General features: G+C 42.8%; 1 protein-coding gene across 1 annotated transcript in view; it reads right to left on the bottom strand.

The window, feature by feature from the left end:
- LOC126457782 (nose resistant to fluoxetine protein 6-like) overlaps nt 1–16,420 on the bottom strand; it is a 185,605-nt gene that overhangs the window by 87,599 nt on the left and 81,586 nt on the right. The window contains exons 3-4 of the mRNA XM_050094368.1: nt 13,289–13,494; nt 1,531–1,748 (exon numbers count right to left, since the gene is read on the bottom strand). Coding sequence (XP_049950325.1) covers nt 1,531–1,748; nt 13,289–13,494 — 424 coding nt within the window. The remainder of the gene's footprint in view (nt 1–1,530; nt 1,749–13,288; nt 13,495–16,420) is intronic.

The raw sequence follows: 16,420 nt of genomic DNA, 5'->3' as shown, positions 1-16,420 counted from the left end.
AGAATTCTTAAGACTCTTCCACAAGTGAAGTGAGTGAAAGATTTGGCACTAATGTGTTTCACACTAATGGACATGAGTTTTTCAGAAGACTTTCACTGTGCCACTCATAGCTTATACCGGTTCATCAGTAAAACTGCCTCAGTTAGTGTATTGAACTTGCCATTTACATAACTGATAATTAACAAAATCTCTGTTGAACTCACTTGGCATAATTCCAGTCTGAATGGGTATGATTAGTGTCAGCCCATTTAGATAAAGAATTTTTCATACACAGGTGGTAATCGTGGAAGTACGGCACAGGACATATTTGCATCATATTAACATTTGGGAATGGTGTTCAGTGAGGAGTGCATAATAAGCTGGTAATGCTATAATTATCATGGACTCTGGCTCCATTTGTAATATTACCGTAGTTCCACAATGGCAATGGTACTGCTTAATATTGGAATGTATGTAGCCGCCATGACCAGAACAAGAATGGAGCAATAATTATATGATAAGTTTTATTAGATTGAGAACCTCCCAAACTAATCTGATCTCTGACCTATAGTGCAAACAGATGAGGAAGATTACTGGTTAAAATGCCTTGAGTTCTTATTCAAGAAAAACAGACATCCCTGTCTGGCTATTATGATGTGAGTTTTGTATAGTATTAGTAAATCATTTCACTGAACAATGAATTTCCTCAACACAGTCACTGTTGATCCTTTCTTCAAATTGTTTGTAGACTGAGCTAGCATCACACATCTAATGTCCTTCATATAATGGGAAGTTAACATTAACCTTGGTTTTATATAATTTACAAAAGTTAGTGGAACATTACACTTGGTGAAAATCTTGGATTTATTAGCTGGGAAGTCCCCTAGGTGTTCATCCTAGGGGGCAATTTAAATAATAAACAGTTCCCTTATGGTGGGCCCCTTTATTTACTCTGTAAAGAGTGAGCAGTGTGTTGTAAATGTAGCTGTTTTAGAAAGGTGTTTGTGGTGAGTCCACTGAGAGCGAAGTACTGTTGATTCAGATGAGAAAAAGAGGAGAAATGATGGAAGCCAATGTCCGCATGTAGCCTGAGAATTGGGATTCAACCCAGGACATAGATACATAATCTGTCATACATCAAAACAGTCCCTCATTTTTCCAGGAAACAGAAGTAACAAATTTTAACTAAAGTTGTCTTGATCACAGTTAAAATATAATACTCTATTGATCACTGTTTCCAAAAATGTTTACCAAAATTGTTAGAAAGAACAAAAATTTCTAGCTTTTTCAGAATTTGTGCTGTCTACCACTGGTTCAGTCCAACCACACTAACAGAACCTTGCTATGAAGCTGGGAACATATTTATCTTTCTCTCTCTCTCTCTCTTCATTTCTCTGTCTGTCTGTCTGTCTCTCTCTCTCTCTCTCTCTCTCTCTCTCTCTCTCTCTCTCTCTCTCTCTCTCTCTCTCTCTCCCTCTCCCCCCCCTCTCTCTCTGTCTCTCTTCCCCCACACTTGTAGCACTATTTGTGTGTAGCTGGTTTGGGACATACATGAAAGTGATGTGTGCTGGACGCAGAGTGGGCTGCTCAAGTTGGGATGTGCAGCTGTCACGGTCCAGCACAACCTCCAGGCTGGCACCAAGAGGGGGCCCCACCTCACGGAGCACAGCACCCATTGCCACCTGGACTTCTGTTGCAGAGCATGTGGATGGGACACACAATGCCCATGAGATGCGGTCCCGGCGAATTTTTCTCTCATCGCCTGTGTCCTGAAAAAGAAACTAGGGACTGAAATTTCACCCTGCTGCATGACAGAGCAAGAAGTCATTATACAAGTCTACTGTGGTTTAATTACAAGCACAAAAGATATTTAGCTCTATGAACACCAAATTATCCATATGCACCTGCCATTACTTCTGACTTCCCAGTGCAGTGGCTTGACCATAAGAACATGACTTTATTTCCCACTTTGTCACATATTTAAAATTTATTAAAGCAGTTAATGCATAATGTGCCCATATGTGAATGTTTAGAGATTCTTGTTGTGTCTTGTGTACATGATAATACTGAAGCAATCTTTACAGATTGTTTCTGAGAAGTTTGCAAGAAGGCTGATACATAGAGAGGTTGAAGAACATTAAAACATCTCACGGAATCAGGTGTACTGAAGCTGGTCTGCGTCTTCCCAAAACAATATTTTGATGTCATATCTCAGCATCATCATCAGGTGTTATGATGTTGAAATATTGTGTTGGAAAGACGCAGACCACTGGCAGTACACCTGATTCCACGAGATGACACCAAATCACCAGGAAAGTCAAAGAAATAACATTAAAAATGTTTAAGGAATGACAATTACAGGGTACTTATTACACTCACTTGACACACTTCAAACAGAAACAGTGATGGGCACTTTAGAGCACATGGAATTAGAATCCAGCTTAGTGGGAGAGAATTATTGGCACCTATAGAAAGGATTAAATGGGATTTGCTTTGATCTAAGGGAGTCCAACACTGTCAGGAAGTTATTGAGTACAACTAATAGACTTTCTTATTGATTAAAACTGGAATATAATTGAATATGCCACAATGGATTGTTTAATTAACGGTATGAGACAGTAAGGGACTTAGATATGACTGCATGAAGTGAAGTGTTGTGTAAAGAGCATGAAGTTCTATGTTCAAGAGTGGTGGTGCATTTTCTGACTGTCCTCCAACAGTAATCAGCCAAGCAACACAGTGGTCTAAAGAACAACTGAAAGAAATAGACATCATATAGACAGCTATGGTTCTGCTTTAAAACAGATTAGGTTGTGACTGTGATTGTGATTTTAATTGGTCCCATAAATTACCTTTTGTACAGATACGTACTTGTAACATAGGACAGGTCATTAGGCTTACAGTCTGGATAATATGAAATAACATATTAAATATACATAGGAGCTTTCACAATATATATATATATATATATATATACACACACACACACACACACACACACATATATATATATATATATTTTACATTGTACACAATTACTTATGATGCAGTATATTCACAATATTACACAGTACAAACTGACTTATGATACATGATACATACAAAAAATAATAATTTTATGAGATATATTTAGCTTATATTTTACATCAGTGGTTCCTAATTATAGTTAATTTCTTTATCACTGATATCTGTTGCTAGGTCTTTTTATGATGTGTGAGATTTATCACTCACAGGATGAACTTTTGATCACTGTTTGCTAATGTAGTCAGCTACACTATAAAATTCTCCTTGTATCAGAAACTTTTTTAGAACTGTGGGGGAACATTTTCTCAGTTTTGAGGTCTCGTAATTCCCTGGGCATTGCTTGTATTTCTAGAGTATTTGGGTCCTTTGTCAAAACTCTTAAGTCTATGTGGAATGCACTGCAGTTGTTTTCTGTTCCTTGTGTTATGTGTATGAACAGTCTCATTAGTCTCCAGTTTTGTGTGATCATATAATGCAGTGCCATCGTTCCACTAAACCGTTGCTTTGTGGGTGGTAGGCTGTTGTATGAATTTTTTTGATACTGCAAAGGGTACATAGAATCGTGAAAAGTGCAGACTCCAACTGTCGCCACTGGTCAGTGGTGATGGTGGACAGGCAACCGATCCTAGCAATCCATAATGAGACAAATCCCTTGGGCACGGTTTCTGCTGTGATGTTGGGTAAAGGAACAGCTTCCACCCAACGAGACATGTGGGTGATTGTGGAGAGGATATATCTGTGGCTCTCTGACAGTGGCAGAGGGCCGATAAGGTCGATATGTACATGACGGAAACGTCCTTGCAGAATGTCAAACTTGCCAAGGGGGGGAGAGGTGTGGCACTCAATTTTAGTTGCATTGGCAGGAAATACAACTGTGTGCTCAGGTTTGACAGTACTGCTTAACATTTTTCCAAACAAAACACTCAGTGATGAGGCGTATGGTGGCGTGAATGCCAGGGTGGGCGAGGTTACGTAAGGCGTTGAAGGCTTGTCGGCACAATGTGGGAGGGAGCCACACCTGCAGAGTGCTGGTAGAAGAGTTGCACCATGCTTCATCCGGAACGACAAGGAACTTGGCTTTGGTAAACACAATCGATGTCTGAGGATCCGTGAGGAGAGCTTGAGATTCCTTGTCAGAGGCCTGGAGAGTGGTGAGGTCAGATAAATCGATGATGCACGAGACAGTATTGATCCGCGAAAAGAAATCAGCAGGGATGTCTTCCGTGCCTTTGATGTAGCGTACGTCCATAGTAAATTCAGAGACCAGGTCGAAGTGGTAGAAACGCCATGGGGGTGGGTCCTCGGGAGGGTTGCAGATGGCATCTGCCAGTGGTTTATGGTCAGTAAGGATGAAGAAAGAACGGCCCTCGATGTCAGGGCGAGTGTTTGATGGCTTCAGAGATCGCCAGAAGTTCTCTAGCAAAAGCAGAATATTTCTTCTGTGCTGCAGACAGTTTTTTAGAGGAGAAATGAAGGGGTGAAACTGTGTCACCTTTGCATTGCTGTAATACTGCCCCATCCGCAATGTCACTGGCCTGTGTAGTGATGAACAATTCGGCAGACGGATCGGGGTGGGCGAATACAACGGTATGAGCTAACACTGTCTTTAGAGCCCTTAAGTCCTCTAGCAGAGGTTCAGTCCAACAGACTGGCTTAAGGCCCAAAGTCTGTTTGCCGGACAGCGAGTCCATCAGCTGGGCCTGCACGGCAGCGGCAGAAGGTAGATGTCGGCGGTAGTAATTGTTAGTTCCCAGGAAATGTCAGAGTTCTTTGTACGTAGCCAGGGGTGGCAATGACATGATAGCCTGCACGCGGGATTTGGGAGGCTGTATTCCGTCCGTGGAGACGGTGTAACTCAAAAATGTCACAGAAGACTGACACAATTAGAATTTATCTTTGTTGACTTTGACACTGTTGGAGTTCAAGTTCTGGAAGACCTGGGATACATGATCTTTGTGGTCCTCAGTCGACTTGCTTAAAATGAGAATGTCATCCAGGTATGCAAAGCAGAACTCGAACTGTTGTTTACCGTCAATCAAATTGAAGATTGTGGCACCCAATAACGTATGGGTGAAATCGTTTATGTTCAGCATTGGGTAATTTTCCATGACAATATGAGCGTTTAAGCATCTGTAATCACCACACATTCTAAAAGAACCATTGTGTTTGGTGACGAGGTGAATCAGTGAAGACCAGTTGCTGTCTGATGGCTGTAGAATACCTGCCTCCAGAAGTTCGTTAATTTGCTGCCGGGCTGCGCACAACTTAATGGAATTGAGGCGTCTAACCTTGTGCCCAATAGGAGGGCCAGCAGTCATAATTATCTTGTGGGTCATTCCGTCAGTGATGGAAGAGACTGAGAACTACACACGAGGCTAAGTAACGTCCTGACGTGAAGTTTTGGGATGAGTGGGGCGTGATGAGGTATAGCCGTTAGCGCAAGTGGGAAAAGGCAGCACGAAAGTCACATGTCTATTATGTGAGCATAGCGTGTGCTTGTTTGGAGAGGTCGGCTGTGTGCACAGCACGGAGCAGAATGGGGTGCGCAGCGACTCTCTGTTGTTAACTTTGTCTCGGGCAACTGGCGTGGGTGAGAGAGGCGCTGGCATAGCGCGAGGGACAGCAATGGTCACCAAGTTGCTTGGCTGGTGCACGGGAGAGGGGGAATGTTTATCAACAAGGGGGGCAGCTGCCTGTGTAGTGTTCGTAGTCATGCTGCGCGAGCGACTGTTGTTAGAGACACTGTTTGAAACACGAGGCACTGCACGTAGTGGATGCGTGCTTGGGTGGTGCAGAGGTCATTGAACACAAATCATCACACACAGTGAATGTTTTTTAACTAACCTGATGAGTGTCCATGCTGGTGTCTGCTGATGAAGGTCGATCAGGTGAAGGAACTGTGTACTGCAGTTGCAGCAGTGAGGTACGAGCCGTGATGAGCTCCATCATACTCTGAGAGTAGATTAGTGACACAGGTCACAATTTTGTTCGCGAGGGTGGAGCACTGGTGAACCAAATCACAAGTCACGACAGAAACGGAATGATGAGCATAAGTGCCTGAGTATGGTATATGAGTGTCAGAAGGGTGGTGTAGCACTGAACCTTGGACTATGTTTGGGGAGAGTTTGTAATGGGACAAGATATCCATACCGAGAATTGGTTCGTCAACATCAGCAATGTAAAAAGTCCACGGGAAATGTAGAAGAGATAGATGCATCATAACTTTAGCAGAGCCAACAGTTTGTAATGATGATGCATTGACAGTGCGTAGAAGCGACTTCATTGGTGAAAAAACGGGAGGAGCCAATGATGTAGGTATGATGGACACGTCAGTGCCTGTGTCAACTAGGAAAATAAGCCGTGACAAAATGTCGGTCACATATGAACGACCGCTCGGCCAAGAGGACAGAGTGCAATATTTGAGGACACCTGTGAAGTTTCCCACAGGACTCGGCGTGTTTTAGATCCTGCGGTCAACATTTGAGTGCTGGCAAGGTAATCTGCACTTCTTGGCCTCATCCCCGAAAATCTTGTGGTACCAACAGTACGGATGAGCCAGATGTGGCGGGGGTGATTGTGACAGCGGAGGAGGTTTGTCCTCGTTGATCTGTTCCGGAATATAAACTGGGACGTATGGTACGTGTGCGATTCTTGAGTGCTCGGAAAGAGGGGAGAGAGGATGAGTACTGCCCGGTGGTGTAGATGGCGTGGAGGCAGAACGAGCTCTGTCTCTGCTTGCATACGGCCAGTAAACAGGCGGTGTAGTGCCAACCAGCGGTGAGAGGTGTACTGGTTGTTTTTGTTGCAGTAGTGCATACAGCTGATCTGCGATGCGAAGGCAAGAGTCAATGGACTTGAAGGAGTGCAGTATCAGGTGTATCTGCAGGTCGGTACGTAACTTGGCACACCATACCGCCCACAGGGTAATGTCCGGCATCGTGTGTTCACTCACAAGTAGCTGAAGGTGGCGTCAGAGTTGTGACGGAGTGCGGTACCCCAGGTGTTCCTCCTACAGGATCTTGATTATTAATTCCTGTATCAAGCAGCCGAGTCGGTCCAATATTGTCTTCTTGATGAGCTTGTATTTTGGTGGTGGTGGTGGCGAAAGGAGGAGGTCACAAATTAAATCTGAGTGGTCATGGAGGTGCATGATGAGACATAGAAATTTAGTGTTGTCGTCGGTCACCTGATGTAACTCGAAAAGGTGCTCCAAAAGCATGAACCTTAAAACGGGGTTGTCCTAATATAAAGGAGGTAGCTTCGGCAGAGGGCCAGGGGGAGAGGGGGGTAGGGATGAGGGTGGCTTCGGTGTATATTGGAAGGCCTGCTGTTCCGTGGTAGGATAGGCTGTCTTGTAATTACTAGCAAACACGTCCCAAACAACGGACGTTTGCAATGTCCCTGATGAGTCATGGAAGCACGACACAGCAGGTACAGTTGGTACCGTGAGAACAAATGGATGAGTGGCGCATGAGGTAGGCCTGTAAACTGGACCGGAGGTTAAAGGCACAGTACTTCTATTGTCCACCTCGGAAATGACGCAGAATGCCAGTGCGGAAGATGCAGACGGTACTGCAGAAGGAGCGAGTGGCTGTATGGTCAGAATCAGGCACCCTGCGAATGAGGGGGAGCGGTGGGGGTATGTGATGGGTGGTTTTGTACTTGGTGTGGCAACACCGAGAGTTTTCTGTGCATTTTCGAAATGTACCCCATGTGGTAGGACCATAAATCACTGGTGAAACCTGCTGGCGGTCACATTGTTATGGTACAACATTCATGGATTGTGAAATGCCGTCAGGTGTACTCAAACACATGTGGTCAAGAAACTGGGCAACAGATCTGGTGGTTGAGCCTGGCAAACTTGATGTATAAAAATGTCCATCATTAAATTGTGAGGAAGGCAAAACTGGCATAGCTTGATAGCAGTTGACCGTGTGTGCATTTTGCATGAATGGCGGCATTGCACGTGGCACTACTGTAACCAACACTGTCAGGCGTAGATGATCAAAGCATGTGTGCGAATTTGGGTCCCTTTGAACACTACATGAACGATCGATCGTTACACGATTTTGGAAATCATCCACTTCACCTTTCACATGCTGGGGTGCACAGTCCAGCGACAGAAAACCTGAGTCCATTGTTTGAGGTAACGGCATAACACTTGGCTGTTTTAGAAATGCAAAGTTTGAGGTTAACTTCGTTGGAGATCATGAATCACTGTCTGTTAGTGGCGAAACAACCGTTGGCAGGGAATTGGAGTGGCCTGGTAGTAGTAACTGAACCTCCAAATCCTTGTATAAAACGTTGGGTTAGGCAGCCATGGTGTCGAATGTAAAACCTGTTAATTCCACACAGATGGCGCAGAAAGTTGTGGAAGGCGTAGAAACTTTGGGGTCACCAATATGGGAAACGGGAATATGGATAACTGTATACACAACAAACTGTTCCCATAAATGTATATTTCAGCACAAAGAAAGATACGCTTGTACACTGTACAAGGTACAAAGGCTGACTGGAACATTAACATGGCAGCTCGTCAGCGCAGTTAGAGTTCAAAGATCATGCTTTATGTGGTTGATGTAACCTATCGACGCCACAAATCTAAAATACGTAATATAAATAAAAAGTAAAGCACCTAACATTTTCACACTAGTTTACTTTTACCTGAAGTAAAATGGCACAGTTGCTGGAATATGCCATTCTTTTCTACACAAGATGTATTTTTAATCATAGTTAAGTAGAACCCTACAAGTCAGCAGAGACAACTTTGCCACTTCTGTCCTGAGGTGTTTCTGGCATGAGCCCACCTTCATAATGGTTCATTCAAGCAGAAAAGAATAATTACTGTGTTGTTTAGAAATGTGCTCCAGTCACTGTAAAAGCTTTACAAACATTTTCATGGACCTGAAATAAATTAAGAATACTTCACCCATGACAATGGTTTGTTAATGTGAAAAAATCAAGTTTCACCATCTCTTGGACCCCAGATAAAACTTTAGGTCCCCCTATAACTGGCTGGGTAAACTAACTCCAGCATCAGAAGAAGACAGGGTCATACCATCTCCAGTAGAACCACTCCCAGAAGGCACGGTGGTGTCCACACCAGCCTTCATGCTGGGGACAGCTTTACCTTTAAATGTGAATAACTGGCACCAGGTTTGGATCCAGAGCTAGATTCTGGAGAGGGTTACAGTTAATTAATGACCACCCCTCTCCTTGGTATCTCTCATCCCCCCCCCCCCCTGTCCCCTCCCACACTCTTAACAAGCCCTTAACAAGTCATGGATGCCTAAGATTGTAGAAATAATAACAATAAAACCTATTAAATGCTTTATTAGAATAACAATAATTTGTTTACAACAGTGCTTGGTAAACTGCTTGAGCACAGCTTCCAAGAAGTAGTACCTCATAAAATTACTTCTTATCTGTGTCAAGGGATTGGTTTCAGAACTACTGGCAAAAAACTTTGGCAAATTCATAACTTATCTATATTGATACATGAAGATAAGTCATTGAGTAACAATATTACCAAAAATCTCAAAACGTTTTTGACCAATTTTTTCAAATTTTTATACAATATTCTAGCAAAGGTACACACAGACATATGCTATATGTTTTAGCATGTACGGTATATAAATATTACTATATAAACAGGAAACTTTGTATGCAAAAATTTCATGTATACCTATTCTTTCTCCTTACATATAATTTTGAACAAAAACTGTATACACAGTGACGAAATGTTTCATTTTCTTCCTGAGAGTCATTTTTAACAAAAAATGTGAAAGATGTATTTATGGCTTACCAGCTTATGAGTAAAATACTACTACAGAAGAGGAAAACATTCAAAACTTCGTACACCATACAAGCCACAGACTAATTTGACACTTGATGCAATGGCTGATGGGAGCCACCAGAAATGGGAAATGCCTATCCTCTCACAGATTAAAACTATGTGACATACTGTCAATGAAGCTTCTTACATCACAGACCCAGGAGCATTAGAAATTTCATTCTCCTTATACCAATGATTGCAACTGAGTTACCTATTCATTTTAAGTGACTTCAGTTCCCAATCAGGGTTTTATTAATGACAACAATACACAAGATTCAAGGTCAGAGGCAGGGAGGGGGAGGGGCAGAGGAAGGGGAGGGTTTGGAAATGGACATATAGAGATGGAAGGAGGAGATTGACAGAGAGGGGGGAGAGGAGGTGGAAGAAGAGAATGGTGGGGGCCGAGATGGGCAGAGAGAGGGGATGAAGAGGAGATGAACAAAGAGAGGGGAGAAGAGGAGGAAATGGGCAAAGAGAGGGGAGAAGAGGAGATGGACAGGGAGAAGGGGGGAAGGAGATTAGGACATATTTCCCATTCCCACAAACATTTAGCAATTGTGAAGCATTGTTGGGTTCACTAATATGTTATAGAATTGAAGTAAGCACTCACCATTGTCAGTACTTTACCCAGAACTAAGACTACTCAATGGGCAAATCATGAATAAATGTTTAATGAGAACAATAATGATTAAAAAGTAAATAAAAACAATATAGTACATATCTGTTACCGAGTGAGATGGCGCAGTGGTTAGCACACTGGACACACAATCAGGAGGATGACAGCTCAAACCTGTGTTCGGCCATCCTGATTTAGGTTTCTGTGATTTCCCTAAATTGCTTCAGGCAAATGCTAGGATGGTTCCTTTGACAGGGCATGGCCGATTTCCTTCCCTAATCCAATGGGACTGATGACCCCGCCATTTGGTCCCCTCCCCCAAATCAACCAACCAACCAACCAACATGCTTGTTATATGTACATATATGGGTACACATTTCCAAGTTGCAAAAATATAACTTAAATTTTAAAGAAATTGTCCATAGTCCTTTGTTTTAAAATTTTTAGCAGCAATGTCGCCCCATCTTCCAAGAAGAATGGTGTCATGGAGTAGCTTCCACTTGCTTCTCAACATAATGCAATGCCATGTCTAGTGAGTGATCACTGATACAGGTTTTTCAGGCAATTCCTTGTCGTCACTTTCTTCAGTGGGTTCACTAACCATTTCAACAATTGCAGCATCGGTCGCTTCGGACTGCTCATCCATTCTGAAACATCACTCGCATTCGCATTTTCACATCCAGCAAGCTTTCTCGTCAGTTCTGCTAATGGGAAGGTCATCTTCGTCTGTACTGTAGGTATCGATTTCATTCTGTAAAATCTGGTTCCGAGACTTTTTTTAGTGTCACACTTTTATTTCAGACCATGAATCGGCTAGCAATTAAACTACGTACTTGATCGTAGTTTGTTTAATGGTTTCTTCACCTTCTGTTGTTTGTGGAAGCATCTGAAGCAAACGACGATCTTTTTCTTCAAGCATTGTAAAATGCCTTGGTCCTAGGCTGCATTAAACTCGTCGCGTTAGGGGGTAAGAACAATGCACGAAAATGGTCATATTGTAATTCTTTCTCATCAGGATGTGAACCAGCGTCGTCAAGCGTTATGATTGCCTTGGAAGGCAAGCACTTCTTTTTTACTTATCTTTCGGCCTCCGGAACAAAATCTTCGAAAAATCATTCTTAAAAATATTTTTGTCCATCCAAGTAGATTTTTGGAGAAAATATGTAACAGACAGTGCAGAAGCAGTGATATTTTATAAAGCTCTAGGCTTAGCAGACTTCCCTATTATCAGCAGCTTCAGTTTATGGTCTCCACTTGCATTCTATGCATCAGCAAAACTGTTAACCTCTCTTTTCGATTTTTGTAGCCCAGGACGCCCTTTTCTTCTTTTGGAGCTAGAGTTTTAGATGGAAACATTTTATAATTTAGCCCTGTCTCATCACAGTTATATAGATCATCAGGAGTAAGATTTTTTTCTCGTATAATTTTTCTTAATTTCTCACAAAATTGTGTAACAGTTTGAGAATCAGCAGAAAGTTTTTCACCGCAAATTTCAAGCTGCCTTACGCCGTATCGCTTCTCCCACCTATCCACCCATCCTGAAGTTAAAGGAAAATCGTCCACACTTTCCTGTAACTCTCTTCTAAAAAAACACACCTTTTTCTTGTAAAATAGGCCCTGAAATTGGATTTACTTTTTGTCTTCGTTGAGTAAACCAATCACTGACTCCCGTTCAAATGACGAAACAGAGCACTTGTTTGACGAAAATTTCTCAATTTTGTCTCTGTTTCTACACCATCCAGCTGTCACTTCACCGACTCCATACTCAGCAGCTAGTTTTTTTTAAAAATGTTTCTCTTTTTTCTAGTCTTTTAAAAGCCTTCTGTTTCACATTCAACGGCACAAATTTTCTCTTACTCCTATCACTCTTCCTAATGTGTGACTTAAAACATCAATAAGCGCACAGTTACATACGTTCAGTACAGTGTACATACATACGCTACTTCAAAGTTAACTGACACAGGTGGGCTCACTACAGTACAGATATTTCTACGCAAACAACTACAGTACATACAACAATGGTCAGCCAACGTTGTAAAATGAGTACTGTATTGTTACTTAGTCATACTGCATTTTAATGACTACTGTTGCTGAGTAGGCACAAAAATACGGGTAACAATAAGGATGGTATGCATTGTACAACTGATTGTCAGGCGGTCCCAGTCAGTGAAGAGTCGAAGAAGAAAGAGCAAGTGCACTCCTCGAAACCTAACCTGTCCATCTGTAATAGAAATGCATTAGCAGTCTGTGCATTTTTGTCTTACTCTTCAGTGGGACAGTTTAACCTGTATTGTACATAGAAAGCTGAAAGGAAGTTCAAAATGTAACACATTCGAAAGTGTGTAAAACGTACATGCGGAGAACGTATGAAAACGGGTTTTTGCTCTAGTTTTATGTAAAATGTTAATTTTCTTAAGATCAGCTAGAAATACACGAAATGCTGGCGCTCGAATTACGGGGCTCTACTGTATATGTAAAAATATAAATGCCTTTAGTGAAATGTTGTTTGGGAGGTGGGGTGTCACGATCTCCATGACAGGCCTTCCACCCCTTTCCCCTCAACCCCTCCCCCTGGATCCGCACATGCTTGTATTTAAAATATCTTGTACTTTCTAGAATTCTCTGCTATTTTCGAGAGCCTCGATTTTCAGGCTTCTTTGTTCTCCGAAAGTTAATGCGAAATTTGGAGATTGATGTATGTAAATACGCGTTTACCAAAATGTCCTCTCTCCCCTCTTCTCAATCCGAGGCTTCCTGACATGAAGAAATAACCCCATCTAACGATTCTCGTGACGCACGTAATATAACAGTGTGAGACAAGTGGGGTGACTGACCTGCAGCTTGAGCCATGCAGAGCCCTCAGGGTCGAAGTTGAGGGTGTAGGGGTCTGCGGGCAGTGGCTGCGGTTCCGAGGGTTTGAAACGCACCTCGGGCAGGCAGTACTGCGCCGCCCGCACCGACACGCACTCGTCGTAGTGACCCAGCTGGTACACGGCTCCGAACAGCACTCCGGTGGGCGCCTTTACCGATGCGTCATACACTGTAATGTGATCAAGCAGAGCTGCTATAAGGTTGAATAACATTAAGTAGTATAGCGGTAGTTTATTGTTAATAGATACTGAGTATCTATGATTTCCTAGTCTATTGTTAAAGCATACTTCGACTCGTTCCACATCCCTGAAGGTCATTTATCTTGATGGGATCCATGGAACACAAATGAATGATGCCTCCAGTAACGTTTACTTGCATTTTAGTTAACACATGCGCAAAGCCAGAATTTTTTTTCTCAGGAACACTAACAAACGAGAGGACGTACCATGAAGGAATTGTTCAAATGGGGCAGAAATCGGTAGATGTGATGTACATGTACAGATAAACAAATGATTACAATTTCAGAAATAACTTAAGTGGAATGAGATTTTCACTCTGCAGCGGAGTGTGCGCTGATATGAAACTTCCTGGGAGATTAAAACTGTGTGCCCGACCGAGACTCGAACTCGGGACCTTTGCCTTTCGCGGGCAAGTGCTCTACCAACTGAGCTACCCAAGCACGACTCATGGCCCGTCCTCACAGCCTTACTTCTGCCAGTAGCTCGTCTGTTACCTTCCAAACTTTACAGAAGCTCTCCTGCGAACCTTGCAGAACTAGCACTCCTGAAAGAAAGGATATTACGGAGACATGGCTTAGCCACAGCCTGGGGGATGTTTCCAGAACGAGATTTTCACTCTGCAGCGGAGTGTGCGCTGATATGAAACTTCCAGGCAGATTAAAACTTTCAGGAGTGCTAATTCTGCAAGGTTCGCAGGAGAGCTTCTGTAAAGTTTGGAAGGTGGGAGACGAGGTACTGGCAGAAGTAAGGCTGTGAGGATCCACAGCCTGGGGGATGTTTCCAGAATGAGATTTTCACTCTGCAGCGGAGTGTGCGCTGATATGAAACTTCCAGGCAGATTAAAACTTTCAGGAGTGCTAATTCTGCAAGGTTCGCAGGAGAGCTTCTGTAAAGTTTGGAAGGTGGGAGACGAGGTACTGGCAGAAGTAAGGCAGTGAGGATGGGGCGTGAGTCATGCTTGGGTAGCTCAGTTGATAGAGCACTTGCCCGCGAAACGCAAAGGTCCCGACTTCGAGTCTCGGTCCGGCACACAGTTTTAATCTGCCAGGAAGTTTCATAACTTAAATGGTTTATTCAAGTGAAAGAGCTTCACAGATTGAGCAAATCGATAACGTGCTAGTCCACCTTTGGTCCTTATGCAACCAGTTATTCGGTTTAGAGTTGATTGATAGCAATGTCGGATGCCCTCCTCAGGGATTTAGTACCAAATTCTGCCCAACTGGCGTGTCAGATCGTCAAAATCCCGAGGTGGTTGGAGGCATAATGCTCCAAACGTCCTCAATTGGTGAGAGCCTCGGCGACTTTACAGGGCCACGGTAGGTTTTGGCAAGCACGGAGACAAGCAATAGAAACTCGTCGTTTGCGGGCGGGCAGTTTCTTGATGAAATGTAAGCCTACTGTAGTTCGCATTGAAGGACAACAAAAGGGACGCAGAATATCGTCGACGTACCGCTGTGTTGTAAGGGTGCTGTAAGCCATCCTGGGCTTACATTTCAGCAGGATAAAGCCCGCCTCTTCACGACGAGAGATTCTACTGCTTCTCTACCTGTTTGCCAAGCCCTGCCTTGGGCAACAAGGTCGCCATATTTCTCCTCAATTCAGATGTTTTTGGAGCATTATGGCCAGGGCCCGCCAGTCAGCTCAGGATTTTGACGATCTAACGAGCCAGTTGGACAGAATATCGCACGATATCCCTCACGGAGAGCATCCGGCAACTCTTTCAATCAATGCCAAGCCGAATAACAGCTTGCGTAAGAGGCTGAGGCGGACCAACGCGTTATTGACTTGCTGAATGTGTAAAGCTCTTTCTCTTTTCTTTTTTTTTAATTGTTATCATTTGTTTGTCTGTACATGTACATCACATCTACCAATTTCCGTCCCATTCGGATGTTTCCTTTGTGGAGCATCGTTTTCCTATTTTACAGTGTGTTTCGCTTCTTGCGTTAGGTGGAACTCTATTTTGGAAATAGGCATACGAATGTAATAGAATTAAAATGTGTGTAGGCAGAATGGCAGCAGATTCAAAATGTCTCTTATATATGTTAGGTAGATCATGCAGTAGGTGTAAAATATGTTACAATGTATGGTGTTATTGCGTTTAAAAATGATATATTCCACCTGTGGTAATTAAATAGTCTATGTGATCACTATTTTATAAAACTGACCATACAAATATGTACTTGGATCTAATACTTATCTGTAGTAAATAAATTGTTTTTAAAAAAAATCTCATTTCCGCAGCCAGAGCCACAAAGTTTCTTCATGACTGAAATTGTGTTAAAGTTAGAAGTAACTTAATTATTCTTATTATTCTTGGATGGCCGTTTTTAGTAATTTTCTTTACCAGCAGTACCAGTATTCTTGTGCAGATGCTATCTTGTGCATGCTATCACGCAAACCTTCAACTTACCACAAACGAAGGATAGGAAGTTACAGGAAGACGACGAAATTTCCGAAGTCCAAAGGCTAGTTCAGCACTAAACATTAACATCTTAATCAAAGCATTCTGATCACACGTCTCCTCCAAGTCGGTCACGATGATGTGTCGCATAGAAGGTAAGTTCCTCTCTGCATTCGACATCAGGAACGCTTTTTTTTTTTTTAACTCGACTGTGGACCAACGTTGACCGCCGTGTATGTCCGGGCCAGACTGTTTTAAGGATCACGAAATTCGAGTCGTACTACTTGTAGCAACTGCCCCACAATATACGACATATAGCTTGTTTTTTAGAAGCAACAGATCGGCCGTAATCCTTCAACATTCGGCTAAGATATTAGTTCGTTGTCTACTAAATAATAGGCCTTGCATACTTTATATTATGTTTCGCAATAACGACCGCGAAATTCATTTCAAGT

Source organism: Schistocerca serialis, chromosome 2 (genome assembly GCF_023864345.2).
Source record: "Schistocerca serialis cubense isolate TAMUIC-IGC-003099 chromosome 2, iqSchSeri2.2, whole genome shotgun sequence".
NCBI lineage: Eukaryota > Metazoa > Arthropoda > Insecta > Orthoptera > Acrididae > Schistocerca > Schistocerca serialis.
This window is presented reverse-complemented; position numbering and strand designations above follow the sequence as displayed.